The 15831-nt window shown below is 46.3% G+C and overlaps 4 protein-coding genes across 4 annotated transcripts; 2 read left to right on the forward strand and 2 right to left on the reverse strand.

The window, feature by feature from the left end:
- Positions 1-4753: 4753 nt before the first annotated feature.
- Positions 4754-5905, forward strand: Aspvir_001648 (SGNH/GDSL hydrolase family protein; the record flags this gene model as incomplete). The annotated part of the gene is made up of 3 exons (XM_043266767.1): positions 4754-4945; positions 4991-5620; positions 5672-5905. The coding sequence occupies 3 exons, from the start codon at positions 4754-4756 to the stop codon at positions 5903-5905; spliced, it is 1056 nt and encodes a 351-aa protein (XP_043122702.1).
- Positions 5906-6403: 498 nt separating this feature from the next.
- Aspvir_001649 (uncharacterized protein) lies at positions 6404-7109 on the forward strand (the record flags this gene model as incomplete). The annotated part of the gene is made up of 2 exons (XM_043266768.1): positions 6404-6997; positions 7050-7109. The coding sequence occupies 2 exons, from the start codon at positions 6404-6406 to the stop codon at positions 7107-7109; spliced, it is 654 nt and encodes a 217-aa protein (XP_043122703.1).
- A 2644-nt stretch (positions 7110-9753) lies between these two features.
- Positions 9754-11433, reverse strand: Aspvir_001650 (SGNH/GDSL hydrolase family protein; the record flags this gene model as incomplete). The annotated part of the gene is made up of 10 exons (XM_043266769.1): positions 9754-10056; positions 10100-10336; positions 10381-10437; positions 10483-10576; positions 10622-10739; positions 10828-10952; positions 10996-11048; positions 11095-11131; positions 11178-11184; positions 11232-11433. 10 exons carry the CDS (start codon positions 11431-11433, stop codon positions 9754-9756), a joined length of 1233 nt encoding a protein of 410 aa, XP_043122704.1.
- Positions 11434-15193: 3760 nt separating this feature from the next.
- On the reverse strand, positions 15194-15592 carry Aspvir_001651 (uncharacterized protein; the record flags this gene model as incomplete). Its single annotated transcript, XM_043266770.1, has 1 exon — positions 15194-15592. One exon carries the CDS (start codon positions 15590-15592, stop codon positions 15194-15196), a length of 399 nt encoding a protein of 132 aa, XP_043122705.1.
- Positions 15593-15831: the final 239 nt, after the last annotated feature.

Raw genomic sequence — 15831 nt, forward strand, 5'->3', positions numbered from 1 at the left:
TAGTTATATCTTAACTCTCTAAGCTAGTTATATCTTAACTCTCTAAGCTAGTTATACCTTAATACTCTAAGCTAGTTATACCTTAACCCTCTAAGCTAGTTATACCTTAATCCTCTAAGCCTTAATCTGCTAAGACTACTAAGCCTACTAGGCCTATAAAGCCTAAGAAGCCTATAAAGCCTATAAAGTCTATAAAGGCTCTAAAGTCTATATAGCTTATTAAGTCTACTAAGCTATAGCCTTTAGCTCCTATATATTCCCTTTATAATAGTATCTATCTAGACTATTATAAGGTAGCTAGCCTCTAAATTAAGTTTCTAATTATTTAATTATTATATACTATTAAATCTCTTAATGCTAGATTCTAGAAACCTAAAGATAATATATCTAAAAAATATAGTTATTAATAATTAGTTTCTTACCACTGGTTACTTTGAAGACTAATAGATATAGAAAATTAATTAATTAAATAGATTTAGATAAACCACTAAATCTATATACCTACTAAATTCTACTAGTTATATACACCTAAATAGGTTATCTATACCTATATAGGTTGGATATCATTCACCTATATCTATATAGGTTAGATTAGGGCCAACCCTTATCCAACCCACAGCGTGGATTGGGTGGGGTGGGTGTGGTTTGGTGGGGTGGGTAAGCCAGTCTAGCTTGGGCCTTGTCAAGTTAAGCTACCTACTGTTTCGCCTTCCGACATATCGATGGCTGACAACAGCTCTCTAGATTACAAGTCTCAGGAAATTAAAGCCTTGGGAATCATCCACCAAGATCTCCGGCGCGACAATGATCTCTGAAATGAAGAGCTCGGCCGGGCCTTAGTCATTGACTTTCACCGCTCTACGCTGAACCGTTGGCCAACGTTAAAATTGCCCATTGAGTCAGAAAGAGTCAGGAGATGTAAAGCGTCTCCGTGTCCTTTGATTTGATACCATATAGAAGGCGGCACTCGCGTTCGCCCGTCGTGGCACTCATGTGACGTATGGCCGTTTTGGTTGGCTTGAGCTTGATGATTGATCTGCTGCCTCTGCCAAGGGTGACTCCACTAGGTATATCTGCCGTCGGGGCGGTCAAGGACAGTGCATATTCTTTCTCATCGAATGCCCCATCAGGGACGGTCTCCTGCGTGAGATCCTTGTAAGGTCACACGTAAGCCCAGCGTAGCCATTGGAGATGATGCGAACTTCGTTTCTAATAGCCCCATGTGGGCGCGCGCCTCGCGAGCTATTCTCCAATCGTGTTTCTCCAGTGAGCGCAGATCTGCCAGGCAATGCAGGAGCCTGCACCAGACTGCCAACCATAAGGGCTTAAATCCCGCCACCCTTCCTCCCAGCGCTCCATATCCTCCGTGGCTCGGTACATCACATCACGGCCGTGACCACAGTAACTATATCATCATTGGGCTGCTCGAGAAAACGAGCGAGGGCTGGCGATGGTGCGGATGAATATGCATCGAAATGCACTCTTCCATCGGAATGCCAAGTTATCAGAGACAGTTTCAAAAGAGCGTCATCGCTGAGGGATCCCACAAGAGTGTGAGCCGTGGCAGAAACTATCGAATCATCGAGGACAGTATTGTCCTGGTGCTTGCACTGTCGCAGAGCCTTGCAAGCGTCCAGAACGAGACTGGCATCATCACTAAGATGTTCAGGAAGACCCCAAGAAGGCAGACTGTCAACTTTCGAGGTCAATAATAACCTTAGGGCGAATTCGGCTGGAACTCTAAGAGCCTGTCTTGATAGAGGGAGAGAAGTCTTCCGATAGTGAGAATCAATAGGGCTTATCAGCTCGATGGTCACTTACCATTTTCTGGATCTTGATCTTTCCTGGAAAGAGTGAATGTTTCGTACTCGGGGCTAGTATCGAAGCCTTTTATAATAGACTTCTTTCCCTTCAGTTGACGTTCACTCTATGTTGGAGTCGGTCGAGCTCGATACCTATATCCATTGTGATTTCGATGCGTTGATGGCCAACAATGATCTGTCTTCCTAATACGCGACTTCCTTCGTGGCTTACATGGTTGCTTCAACCTCTGGCTTCCTCCACAGACGATGTTGTCTTCTGGGATAACTCTCCACCCCCTTCCAGCCATTCAGTTCGATATTCTGTGAGTGGTGATCCTATCATTCTTCTGAACCCTTCTACCCCAATCAAGTTGCAAGTTCCTCGAAAAGCGGCTACAAGATCACACACAAGTGAATTATATATGCATGTTCCACGCATGTCACTAGACCCAGTCTCTTTCAATCCCACGCCACCCCGTGAAGAACACAGGCCTCGGCGATTGCCACGAACTTGTAAGTAAACGTTTGTTAGATTGTTCCATGTTGGAGTACTGACGAATATAGACAAAATATGGCCTGGTGCCGTACACCATGTCTGACCTTGGACCGTCTCAGTGCTATTACCAGCTTTGAAAGATATGAATGTACAATTTGGGATCTGCGAACCGTCCATATCAAATTCTATGTCAAATATAATGACGGCTCGGAAGGGTATGTTTATGGCGGGCCTTCCATCTCCGGAAAAACGTCATCCGAGGTTCAGCTACTGTATCTTTGGTGCAAGGTGGAGGCTGCAAAAGCTCTTCTGGGGAAGGAGGAATGCAGCCGTTTAAGGCAAGAATACGGTGTTGAAAGAGACAGAACCTTGGAGCTAAGCGGTTGTATGAATCTGGACCGATCAAAATAAGGATTTTATTTACTCCAAATCTCTCAACAAGGTGTGCTTTCTGATCTTGATAGCCTTAGCTCAGGTTTGCCCAAGTTTTTCCGCTTAATAGCTGTTTTCTCTTTATAGATGTGTGCTAAGGCTTAAGGACTAGATTCTTTCGTGTTCTGTATCCATCGGTTCCGATGTGAATAGAACGATTAATGCCACTGGATCAACTCCTAAGCTTCTTTGGCCAATCTAGCTGAAGGCAGTGACCATCCAAGGGACCAGTTCCTTTTCTAGTTTAGGCGAGTTTCCTTGACAGAACTACCAGAACTGTCCTGACCAGATTCTATGTCAAATATAGTGATTGGCATGGGGGAGTTTGTTTCTACAAGTGTGCTTCCAACTACTAATGTACCGCAGTTCATCGACAAACGAACAAAATCCCTCAAGCTCTCTGTTAAAAGCCCTAGCTGGAAGATCATCAAAGCAGATGTCACCAGAACAGTAGGTCAAACATCCGTCCCAGGCTGATTTGGTTCTAACTCATCTCTTAGGTCTTTGGCCTCGACGGCATATCGGGGCTGTCCGCCTTGCCACAGAATAGGTGCCACGTGTGACTGTCTTGGACCTCCGTGCCGTAATTGCTTGAGGAGAGGCAAGGAGGACCAGTGCCAAGATGATGTTTGGAAGTTTGTACCTCGGGATCCAGGGCAAAAAGTTGAGCAGATTTGGAACACGTGAGCAGATCGCACATCCGGAGTGTTCTCAACCACGACAGACGTCGTCGGTCACGCCACAATCTCCGGATTCCTCCTCGTCAAAATCCTTGCTCTAAGCTACACTGATTCCGTGTGCGGTGGACTATATATCCGGTTCATATAAAAAGTCACAAAGCCGCAAAGCTGCTGCTGCTTCAAGCCAGCGCAAGGAAGGTAAGACGGAGGAAAGAATAAGTGGACTTGAGAAAGGAAGTCAACCCGTCCGACGTGAGGGGGATCAATCACCATCGAAATGGTCCCCACTGAACAGTTCAGCGGATTCTATCAAGTCCGCTTAGACGGAAACAATAGGAATATGGGGAGGCAAACGTGATGTAGTTGTCTGAGAATATGGGTCTAAAATCTTCGGAAATCGATGAGGCTTTTGCTACTAGTTATCATATCTTATGAAGCCCCACTAGCGCGAGCGCCCCCATTTTACTGTGTCATTTCCTGGTCCCAATAAGTTGCAAAGAGGCCACTAGCTCCTCCTGTAATATGGCAGTCGAACCTAATTGGCAGCGGGCGCTCCCTTGGTTATGCCACGAAGGGCCATATGCGACTTAAAGTACGAAAACCAAGATTCTGGACCACCAGCAAGAGGTATATCAAATGGACTCATTTGGCCTACTAAGCCTCTCGATTAGTTGTCAGCAGTATAAGAATCCATGCTGTTCCTGGACTGAACGCCGCTATCGACGAATTTCATTCCTCTCAGCTTTCACTGCGAACTCTCAGGCCAACGTCTGCTATACCCGAGCTAGACTACATCGTGCTTCGCAAATATGACATCTGCCTATGCCGAACCGGGGGGCGACCTCACGCAACGCCCAGCCATGGAGCTCTGGGTGAAAAGGCCACGGTTTTCCCTCCAAAAGCCACGCACAACCGCGGTCTTTTCGCCGTCACCCCGATTTACTCCGTAGTCAGCATGTTCTGTGGTATATGTTACAAAGTAAAACCTCTCTATAGCGAAGGAAAACCTATGTGTTGAGGTTAATTTTCCAAAATATTTTCCACCAGTCTAACAAGCAATCTCCCACTATGCTTTATGAGTATGCCTTAGACTATACAGTCCTATTTATCCACGTATTTATCCAGGCCGGTCCACAATCCCCGCATCTCCGCAAAGAATCCCGCAGATCATTCGTCACGGAAGATATCTTTTCTTCAATCATTCTTGATCTTCTTGATCATGACTGACTCCTCTCTGCCGGACGGATGGGAGAATCCCTGTTTCTTTTTGGCAATGTTTATAAGCAGCCGATGTTCCCCGCCGCCCGGGATGCAAGCAAGCAAAAGTTGCCCTGAAATCCATCATGCATCAATCGCATTTGCTTCTAGGGCTTATTCTTGCAATCGAAGCAGCTTCTGCTTATCCTCGATCATGGGGACCAAGGAAGTTCACCAGTCTTGTTTCCTTTGGCGATAGCTATACCGACCAATCGCGGCTGAACTACTTTGGCTCTCATAACGGGTCAGCTCCCCCAGTTGGCTGGGAGCAGCCGAACGTAGGTCTTCGTCTGCCAATGAACGAACTTCGCTAAAAAGCGTAGAATAACAACACTGCATCAGGTGGCTATGTCTGGGGCCACTATGTCTCGCAATACGCCGATGTAAACCTGTACAACTACGCCGTCAGCGGCGCCGTATGCTCCAACGAGATCACCCCACGCACTTTCACTTATATCAACGCCCCCTTCCCTTCCGTTCTGGAATACGAGGTGCCTGCCTTCCTGGCTGACAGCAAGTATAAAGTCTCCGGAAAGAAGTTCCTCAACATTCCGCCACTGGAAACGGTGTACTCGATCTGGATCGGCACTAATGACTTGGGGAACTACGCCTTCATCACTGACTCCCAGGTCAAGAATAAGACCATCCCGGATTATATCAACTGCGTGTACTCCGTTCTAGACCAGGTCTATGCAAACGGCGGCAGGTACTTCGTGCTCATGAACCTGGCGCCCCTGCAGCTGGCACCCCTGTACGCGACGCCCGAGAACGGCGGCGTGGGGGCCAACCATTACTGGCCTGACAAGCCAGATAATCTGACCTTGATCAGTCATCGGATGTGGGAACAGGTTGCGACTGCGAATGATGTGTTCAAGTACCAGACGCCGTATGAGCTGCTGGTGGCCAGGAGGTATCCTGGGGCGCGGTTTGCGGTGATGGACATGTATGGATTGGTATGTTGGTCCTTTCGTGAACATTGGTTCTGGATGACACTGATTTGGCAGCTCTCCGAGGTGTATTACAATCCTGCAGAGTATTTCAACGGCAGTGCACCGGCGAATGTGACCGGGTTCAACAATCACTGCACACTTAGTGGAGGGGAGTGCACCCGGCTTCCCAGTCCGGATTCCTTCATGTGGTTTGATGAGTTGCATCCCTCGCAGCGAACGGACCAGATTATTGCCAAGGAGTTTGTCAAGGTCGTCAGGGGGGACAGTAAATGGGCTACCTACTGGTAATCTGCATGTGAACTCGTAGTACTGCTATGTCGAATATGCCTTGGATTAAGGATATATCTATGGCTTGATCAACGGTATTGTACATTTGAAGTGGACATAAATCCCCGTTCAGGGTTACATACTGGAGTTACCTCAAGCTCAAACTAACGCAATGGCTGAAACACATTCTTTGCACTATCGGCATTTTCCGTAAGAACTAGCCCTATACAGCTCTAAGCCACCTCCTGAATGCCATCTTGACAGCTGCGATTGTCCCTGATTTTAATCGTCAGCAATCCCCCGCAACAACAGCCGAATCGACCAATCAATGGGCCAGACTAACCAACAGTTGCAACCTCCCCGGCCGTTAGGGAGGTATAAGGCGTCCTCCGACTCTGCCTTACTCACGAACACTTCTACTCAATAATCGCGTACTCATGGAACTTCTAGTTAACAATACACTTAGAAGAATGGCCATGTCCGGCCGCTCGACTGACATGTCCTCACACGGATTTCACCATGTCCAATGCCCTCCCCGAAGTCCAACCACCGCCTTATCCTATAGCCATCCGACCCGAAACCATCACCCGACATGAAGTGATAGTGACTGTGACCAACCGCCCGGAACCATGGCACTCGCTCAACTACTCCATCGAGCACGCCGGAACCGAACTCTTCACCGTCCGCGGCCAGCCCTGGAAGATCAGCCAGGCACGCATGTTCCACGACCGCTCGGGACTCCCCCTCTTCGAGCTCCGCTGCCAATGGTACGACTCCTCGTCGCTGTGTCTCCGGCTCCCCGGCGGGGAGCAGTGTATCCTCGAAGCAAAGCTGCGGGTTGCGATGAACGCGCCCCGGGCGGTCGTCACGTTCCGGAATGCTGCGCAGCAGCCGAGATCAAGCGGACCGGCTGCGCAAAGCGAAGAGATTGTGTTGGAGGTGCATGCGCAGGACCTGTATAATATCCTCCAGGTGGTGGTTGTTCAGAATCGCAACGTGGCTTACATCCATCGGATAACGGATCGGAGTGTCCTTGCCGAGGGTCAACGACCACCGTTCCGCTTCAGACCCAAGTGGACGGTTCGAGTTGCGGAGGGGGTGGATCTGTCGCTGGTTAGTTGATCTTCAATCCAGCCTGGACTTTGCTTCAATCTGACGGTCGTAGATAGCGGTTGTTGTGGTCATTGTTGGCCAACGAGCCGGACTGGACGCAGGGGACGGTTGATTGGCATATGGAACGTGTGGTATATTCAGTGAAGGCAGTCTGTATGTAGAGTCGCCTTATGAAAGGCCTCTCGTCTTTTATTGCACGATAATACTTGGGTAGGATGTTGAAAAGCTGATTGTTGTGGTCAAACGGGCTCCTGCGGTAGAAGTTATACAAGTAAGCAGGCTCACTTCATGTGCGGAACACCAGGAGTACACAACAATTACTGTCTTTATGAGCAATTTTAAATACAACTGATCGATTTGACGATCGATTTAGCTGCAAATGACGTCAATTCAGATCGAGCAGACTTGTCGATTGGCGATGCATGCTCGATCTGGCGGATATGCAAACCATCAGAACAGTGGGCACTTGGATTCAATTGCCCTGTTACAAATAATAATGAGCGGAGAACTATCCGTGCCAGGCGCACCCACACCACAGAGTGGTGTGGGTGCGCTGCCAAGACACAGATACATCTCTCAGAACTAGACAGATAGTCCATTTATTCTTCCCTTGAACTGTCCATCAGCTTCACCTGCATGACTGATTACGGCATGAAGTGCCAGCCAATAAGCACTCATTCTCAAGGACCAGCGAGATAGGTCGATCGTACAGCCACCAGCATGGATGTCTTAGTCCCTTGCCTAATAAGGTACATACCAGTATTACGGGGCAATGATCTCCATGGCGTCCTCTCAAAATCGGTCCTTATATGTCGGGTTATGGATGATCCGAAAGTCTTTGAGCAGGCTCACTTTGGACGCCTGATGTTGCGGTCAATGCATACCAATAGCTGGGGCTGATTTCTACTGTCTTTGCATTTGCGCTCGAATAGCTATCTAACATGAGCTTCAGAGACTCAATAATCGGGCTGGAACAGATCAACACGCATTGCAAGCGAATGATGCACAGGCTCCCCCGACTCTTGGGTGATTGTAAGCCCATGCTTATAGCCATGCTTGATAAGCCCGGACTTCTTCCTCTTTTTACTGGTGGGCTTGATCTGCTGCCCGATATCTGGTCTATCTGTCACCGACTCTCTTCTTCGGGCTCATTGTTTATAAGACCGAATGGTTCCTTCTGACGCTCACTTGAACCTTTATGTACAGCATTTTTATGTTTAGGCCGACCCCTTCGTCTGAAGCTTTGATATAGTAGGCACCAGGTCTCCTACAGTTCAATTGTGTTTGACAGCTCTCACCAAACAGCAGGCGGTGATCTTATATCTCGTCTCACGAGCATTTTTCCCCGGAGGGTATCTCATAATGCAAGAAAATAACCAGTCTTCAGAGGTACTGTCTTACTCGGCTCCGTGATAACAGCCGTTGACATACTCCACAGGGGACAAGCACTACTGCAACAACTGTGCCAAACGGAAGGCCAGACTTGGAGGACCCGCTTTATCAAGCAAAAGAACGGTATAGACACGCACTTCATTCACTGATCAGCCTTATTGCTCATGGAGACAATGAAAGTATCCACAAACTTTTGGAGTTTCTACACGGAAGCAAGAGTCCATCCATGAGACTGTGCAGGAGGTGTTGCAGTTGAAGTTTCTTCCGGAGTAGTCGTTCCATTTGCCACTTACTCTATTTTGTCTACATCATGTTCGCGATTCCTCTGGGGAACAGAAAAGTTTTCCTTGAGAAGACAATTGACCGCGTATTTTGGAGTGGCTTTTGCGGAATAAGTTGGGGTGGACCTTTGATAGTATATCTGAAAACACGATGTCTGATGCATCATTTTCGGGGCGTTGGATTTCCAAAAAAGGAAATTGATCAATCTTGACTAATGCAGCATCTGCATTAGCTGGTGCGCTCGGAGTATTCCCCATTAGCTGAAAGTTCTATCCATCTATCAGAGTGCAAGCTGCTCGTCGGTGCTCATGCGGTGGCTTGCCTACATCAGTTGCTTCACCATAAAAGTCAATACTGCTTCATTAGCACCACGACGTGGACGATATTCTGAGACCACCGTCATCGCAGCAAACAGAACCTCACATACGGGCTAGACCAGGTTATCAGATAAGGTACCGTGCTCTAGCTTTGCAGCAGGTCAGAGAGGTAGCCTCTGCGCACCAAAATCTCCTCGGAGAAGCATCAAACACAGATCAGCTAAATACTTCCCTAACGACAAAAAAAGAGTGCAAACTCCTCAGAGGACAGTGGCCTTCAAGAGCTGTGTGAAGTAAGGGGCAATTGCGTGTCCAACCTGGCCAACAATCCGCGGAGATCAGCTCATTAGCCCAAGCTCAGGCAGCCCGACAACAAACGAGGCAACTTCTTTCATCTCATTGATACACTTGGACATTGTCCGGCACAATACAATATCCAGCTTACTACGCAGTAATGCTAGCTGGAGGATGTACAGTTATTCATTGAGCAGGAGACTCGGCGAGATCAATGGGAGAAGAGGCCTGAAGAACACTATTATCCTCCCTGCCGAGACGGATCAGCTCTGCATCCACCTGGAGGAGCGGAGCTAGCAGAGCAGTTCAGAGTCTGTACTCCAACCCTACGTCTTTGGCAAGTCGGGCGATGAGCGGTATCTGGACAAGCTGGGTTGGATAACTTCCTGCAGAAATGAGATAATCTCGAGCTTGACAGGGTGCTGAAAACACCTTGAAGGATGACTACCATTCCTTGTACAGTAGCCGCAACTAGTAATTCGACTGATCATTCCAGTATAACGTCCCATGATGCACCTCAGGCCCTGTAGCCCCAAATTCCCAGCCAAACTTCAACTTCACCCACTGCATCAGATGCGCGGCAATCTTCAGATGGCCAACATCCGTGGGATGCCACTGCGGCGCGATGTCGTTGTGCTGCAGGATCCCCGTCGTGTCGAAATAATGGATGAACCCCTGCTTCTCGTAATGCTGGTAAACCCGCTTGATCTCATCCACCCATAGAGGGCCCTGCACGTATGTGTCCCCCGAAGCTCCGAAACCACCCCACAGCGACTGCCATCATCAGCATTGTACGGACTTTGTTGAGGAGACTCACCATAAGAACGATATCTGCCTTGGGCCAAATCTTGTGGATGTTGCCCACGAGAGTGACATAGTCGTTGTAATAGTCTGTGCTTGAGACATTGTTCACCTGGTTGTTGTCGTTTGTGCCAATGTTGATGACCACCAGATCAGCTGGGCGTTGAGCGGCAAAATTCCACTTGGGTGGATTGTCGCCGTAGATCTCGTGTGCGCGCCAGGACGTGTCGGAGGTGCGGTACCATTGGTAGGTCTAGATGGTCAGTCTGGAAGACAACAATGGAGGCCCTGGCTTACCTGACCACGGGGATTTCCCCAGCAATTCTGATCGTGGAGGCAGATACCGGGATAGGCCTTGGCGGTTAGCATGGTAGGTAGCGGCTGTAGAAGACAACGTACAGTAATGGAGTATTCTACGTTCCCGAGCCCTGCTGCGAAATCATATGGCCATGAGGACAGTCCTTCATATGTAGCGTAGTCGCCGGAGCTCAGTCTGCAGAGATTAGTATGTGGACGTTTCTGGACCATCTGCACCTACGAGTCTCCGATGACTTCCACCATCTTTGGGTACTCAGGGGTGCTGGAGATCTTTGCATCTGCCGCGACGGATACACCGGCCAGCTGGATTGTGCTTGTGGTCAGTAAGCTCCTGCTGTCTACGGAGGCGGGAAACGTATCCATAGGCCCAGTTGGTAACTGCCAGAGTTAGCGAGATGGTATATGAGCGTTCCGTAAGTGCCTTACCTCTCAGCTCAAAGGTCTTCGCGTCGCCGGCATTAGTGAGGTTGAGTCCCGTCGTGGTAGGAGCAATGAATTGATACGTGGCATTGGCAGTGACATTGGAGAATTGCCAGTCCTGGCCACCCAGTCTGTGAAAGGTTAGCCTTGCATTAGATCTGGGACCCGACATACCTGTATGCCACGAGGACTCCTTGACTGGTGTATTGACCAAAGGACAAGGCGAGCTATCTTGTCAGCCTCGTCATCCCATTCCATGCGAGGTCTTCGTACCTTTTCGCCAGTGAACGCAAGCCTGAATCCAGGAGCTCTAAGAAATGTGAATTAGAGTCAATTGCAGCGACTGCTGTACATACGACCACCCTGTTCATGTCAGTGCTAGCTCTTGAGTTTAACTTCACAGACCTCACAAGAAATATGCTTGTCGTCCCATCTCCCCTTGTAAGAAATCTCCTTAACACCAGGCTTGTAGGTCTTCCACGTCGTTTTGTCCAGCGTAATGACCTCGGCTTGCCCCGGATACGGGTTCAACCGCGCCTGGCCATTCTCAAGGATCGTTGCTGATGCAGTGAACAGCCAAGTGAAGAGCAAAAGGAAAGCAAGAGCTCGCATTTTGACAGCCCACAATTCCCCGCGTACTGAAGTGGGTTCAACTAGTTTGCGTTTGCATCTCTTTTCTAATATATATACTCATACATAGTTCCCCGCGCTTTAATATACAACGGCGCGGGGCAGCCGGCCCTAAGTACCATATCATCTTCAGACCAATATGAGATCGACCAGAGCTAAGCACATAATTGGCGGCTGAATTATTTCCTGCAAATACTGAGGGGTATAGGAAGTATACATTGCCAGTCCTGGGAATTCAGCCTGAACTGTGCAGCGGCATCTTTCTCCGTGCTCAATTGGGAAGAACGCCGTTTCTGCCGGTCTGCATATGTCAGCTACCACCAGAAATACTTCATTTGTCTTGGATATCGGCAGGAGGAGGCGCAATCGTTAGTGTCAGTCTGCACACTTCTTCATTGCTGAACTGGCTACCACGTCATCGAGTGCCTCGTCCTTCTATGCCTCGGGCTCAACCGTCAGAATCCCTGCATGAATCGCTACGTAGTCAGGAATGATGAATGAATCCGACACATAAGCAGCAATGGACACCAATCACGACTGACTGAGACGGACGCGCCACTGAAACGGATCAAGATTGATGGTCTTCTTCGGATTCTCATCCCAGTCCACGTTAAGCCCCTCCTCTTGTAGCCTTGCAGCGATTTTCCTGCCGATGTTCACCACGCTCTCGTCCGTTTTATTCTTTTTAAAAACTCCGTATCGAAGCAATAGTCTCGCGCCCTTGACTGTCAATCAATCAATCAATCAATCAATCAATCAAGATTCTATTAACCTGATGTAGCCTATCTATTGAAGCAATTAGCTATGCAGGCGCTTCACTAATGAAGCAGGAATCTAGTGTCCAAACACCTGTCCATAAAGCCCATAAATGCAAAAGAGATATAAGAAATTAGTATATAGCCACATCAAAAGCAAAAACACAGCTAAAGCAGCCTGCTATCTAGCTACAGTCTCCCCTGCACTATCTTAGTGTGTTAAACACCTATCCCACCTTATTCTATGTAGTCATTCTAAACATAGTATAATTCCACGCCTAGGAAGACCCTTCCTAGGTAGCTACTTAATAGTCCTTCTAACTATTATCTTCTATATCTATTCCAAAGCCTTATAGGAGGCCTCCTCATTCCTGGTCCTGCTCTAATGGCTCCCCCAGTTCTGTATAGTGGAACTAGCTAAGCAGGCCTATTTAATGCATAAATTCAGTGACATAGTAGATCACCTATAGGTTAGATATAAGTATATTATAATCTAATAGTTTCCCCTAGAGTCCCTCTATATCTTATAGCTTAGCTATTATCTTCCTGCAGGCCTCTACATGCAGTAAATATTATAGGAGAATATATTTAGGGGTCTAAGACCCCTCTCTATAGCTACACTAGTCTAAGTTATAGACCTTAATCTTAAAGAGGAAGTATCATAGGCTAATTTATATAATCTATATCTAGATAATAATTAATATATGCAGCTTTAGTAAGCCTTTATAGAGCCCTAGATTCTTCTTATAGGGGGTCTTAATTAGCTACTATATTAGCTTAGCCCCCTTCTCTATCTCCTACTATTTCTTCTAGCATTACTAGATCTATTAGTGAATAGCTCACTTAGCTACTATAGTAAGCTAGATAATTAATTATTCTAGCTAACTAGACTACCCTACTAAGCTTAATTAAACCTTACTACCTTATATAGCAGTCTTCTTTACTACTTTATTTATAGCCTTATTCCCCACCATACCCACATGGGTGGGGATCTAGTATATCTTAATATTCTCTAGAGGTAGCCTATACACCCCTAAGGCCCTTACTCTCTTATATATCTTATCTAAAATATATTAACCAGAGGGGTGGCATGGGTTCTAGACTGCCTAGATAGCAGCCTAGCTATTAGTAAAGATAGTAAGTAAGTAGGGGCTTAATCTTATAGTTATAGTAGTATCTAGTACTATATAGATTCTATCTAGCTTAGTAGTATATATAGTTAAGTCTATCTCTATTCCTAGGTAGCTCTACTGCACCTATTATATACTATTAATAGCTTAAAGGCAGATAGCTAAGGCACCTATATAGCCCTAGTAGCTACTGCTATTAGTGTAGATGACTATATACTAGTTATCTATCTCTTTATATATATTATTATAGGTTATTAGTGCGGCTTTATGGTCCTTAATTATATAAAGGAGGAGTGGCTCCTATAGGGGGAGTATATATACTTTCTATATTTCTTATTCTTCTAGGTATTTTAGGGTAGGGGCTAGTGGGCTACCTCTCCTCCTAAGTGCCTCTAGTAAGGTGAGGCTACCCTACTATATTTCTCTAGTTAGTTATAGGCTTATAGCTTCCCTGTAAGTCCTTAGGGGCAGGTAAACTATGGCCCTATCTAGATTTAAATAGTAGTTTCCTTAATTATCTGTTATATCTGCAGACAGACTAGTAATAGATATAATTCTATATTAAGTATAGCTATAGTAGTCCCTTAGAAGGCACTACTAATTAGGATGGCTATATACTTCTAGATCTTAGTAAATTTATTAATAATCTTATTCTATTCTATAGCTAGAATTAACCTGCTAGCAGGGCTAAACCATACTATAATTCTATATAGCAGTTATAGAATAACCACACTATAATAGATTATATATATGGCCTCTATTAAGGCACCCTAGATTAATCTAGTAATACTTTATAGCACTTCTAGGCTGCTATTAATGTAGTTTAGTGCCTTAGTATAGTAGGTGCTAAAAGAGAGGGTTTTATTAAGCTAGATACTAAGGTATCTAGCTAATTTAGTAGGTTAAATAGTTATTTCCCTATAGTAGATAGGTATTTAGTTATAGCCCTTATACTCACCTAGTTCCTAGATATTAATAGGGCCTACTAGGGTTAGCTTATGGGGGGTTTTAGGCTCCCTTAGGTTAGTGAAGTAAATTAGTTTAAACTTATTAGGGGTAAACTTAGTAGTATATTTACTAGCCTATTAGTCTGCCTTCTCTAGGCACTTTTCTAGAACTATAGTGTTCTAAGTATAGGTCTAGCTGATTATAAGTATATAGGAGTTATCTATCTAGCTAGTTAATGTGGTTTTTATATTGCTAAGCTAGTGGACCAGTGTTTAGATTAGTAGGGTATTAAAAATTAAGAAAAGGATAGGTAAGAGGGGGCTGCCCTACAGGATCCCTATTATAGTTATAAATAGCTTATTAAGGAACCCAGGTAGTTATAGGTGGGTGTAGTAGTCTAATAGGAAGGATTATAGCTAGTTAGTAATCTAATCTAGCTACATAGTTTAGAGATTATATAGTAGATATTAGAGGGAGATATTATCAAAGGCTCTAGAGATATTTAGTAGTAGTATACTAACTTTCTAGCCATGCCCCTAGATATAATAGATTATATTAATAATTAGTTAGATAGTATAGTTAATAGAGACACCCTTCTAGCTACCTAAGTAGCCCTTTAGGAGCAGGCTATGCTCCTCTAGAGCCCAGGAGATGCAGAGTGTGATTACTAACTCTAGGACCTTGCCTAGGGTGCTAAGCAGGGTAATAGGGTAGTAGGACTTTAGGAGGCAGAAGTCTCAGGGGGCCCCCTTATAAAGGATAACTATAGTAGATATCTGGAAGTATTAGGGGTTATGGCCAACGTGGATACAGGCATTAAAGAGGGTCTTAAGTGCCTGGATAAAGGCTGGGACCGTGGTCAGGGCATGCCAGACCTTGTTAGGGATGGCATCAGGTCCAGGTGCCTTGTCAGGAGGCACTCGCGCCCTTGACTGCTGCCTCTGTATCCTGCTGATGGAAGAAGCAGTACCTGATGTGTGATTCATCTGCCTCGCCGCCTATCTCGGCATTCCCACAGCCTCCACAGCAGGTGAAATTCATGCGACAGATGATGTGATCCTCGTCTTCTAGACGGGAGAAAGCGTTTTCGAGCTTTTCAACGTCGGTCGGTTGATCGGGCCAACTGGCCTCTTCTTCTAGTTGCTGGTTCCAGAGGGATTGAATCAGTTGTTGCACGACGGTTGTGCCGTGCTCGGGGAGTTCGTAGCTGTCGATGAGCTGTTCGAGGATTTCTTCCTGGGAGTAGAGGCCGGTGAGGACCCGTACACGGGCGTCTTGTGTGATATCATTGATATTGGATGCGTCCATGATGGAGTTTGACTGGGTATTATCAATGGAAGGGTGTTTGGTCTTAGATAAATTTCCGTTGGTTTATTTTTAGAACGAATACGAGGTCCCACCATGGCTTTTCATGTGCCCAATTGGAATAGACTAAGTCAGATTTACGAAAGGACGATAAGATCTTCAGTAAGTTTGTTGTTGACAGCACAGCAAGAACAAACTCATGTCATAATAGGCCGTTATTCAGATACTGATATACTCACGGA

This window comes from Aspergillus viridinutans (assembly GCF_018404265.1).
Source record: "Aspergillus viridinutans IFM 47045 DNA, scaffold_1, whole genome shotgun sequence".
Taxonomy (NCBI): domain Eukaryota; kingdom Fungi; phylum Ascomycota; class Eurotiomycetes; order Eurotiales; family Aspergillaceae; genus Aspergillus; species Aspergillus viridinutans.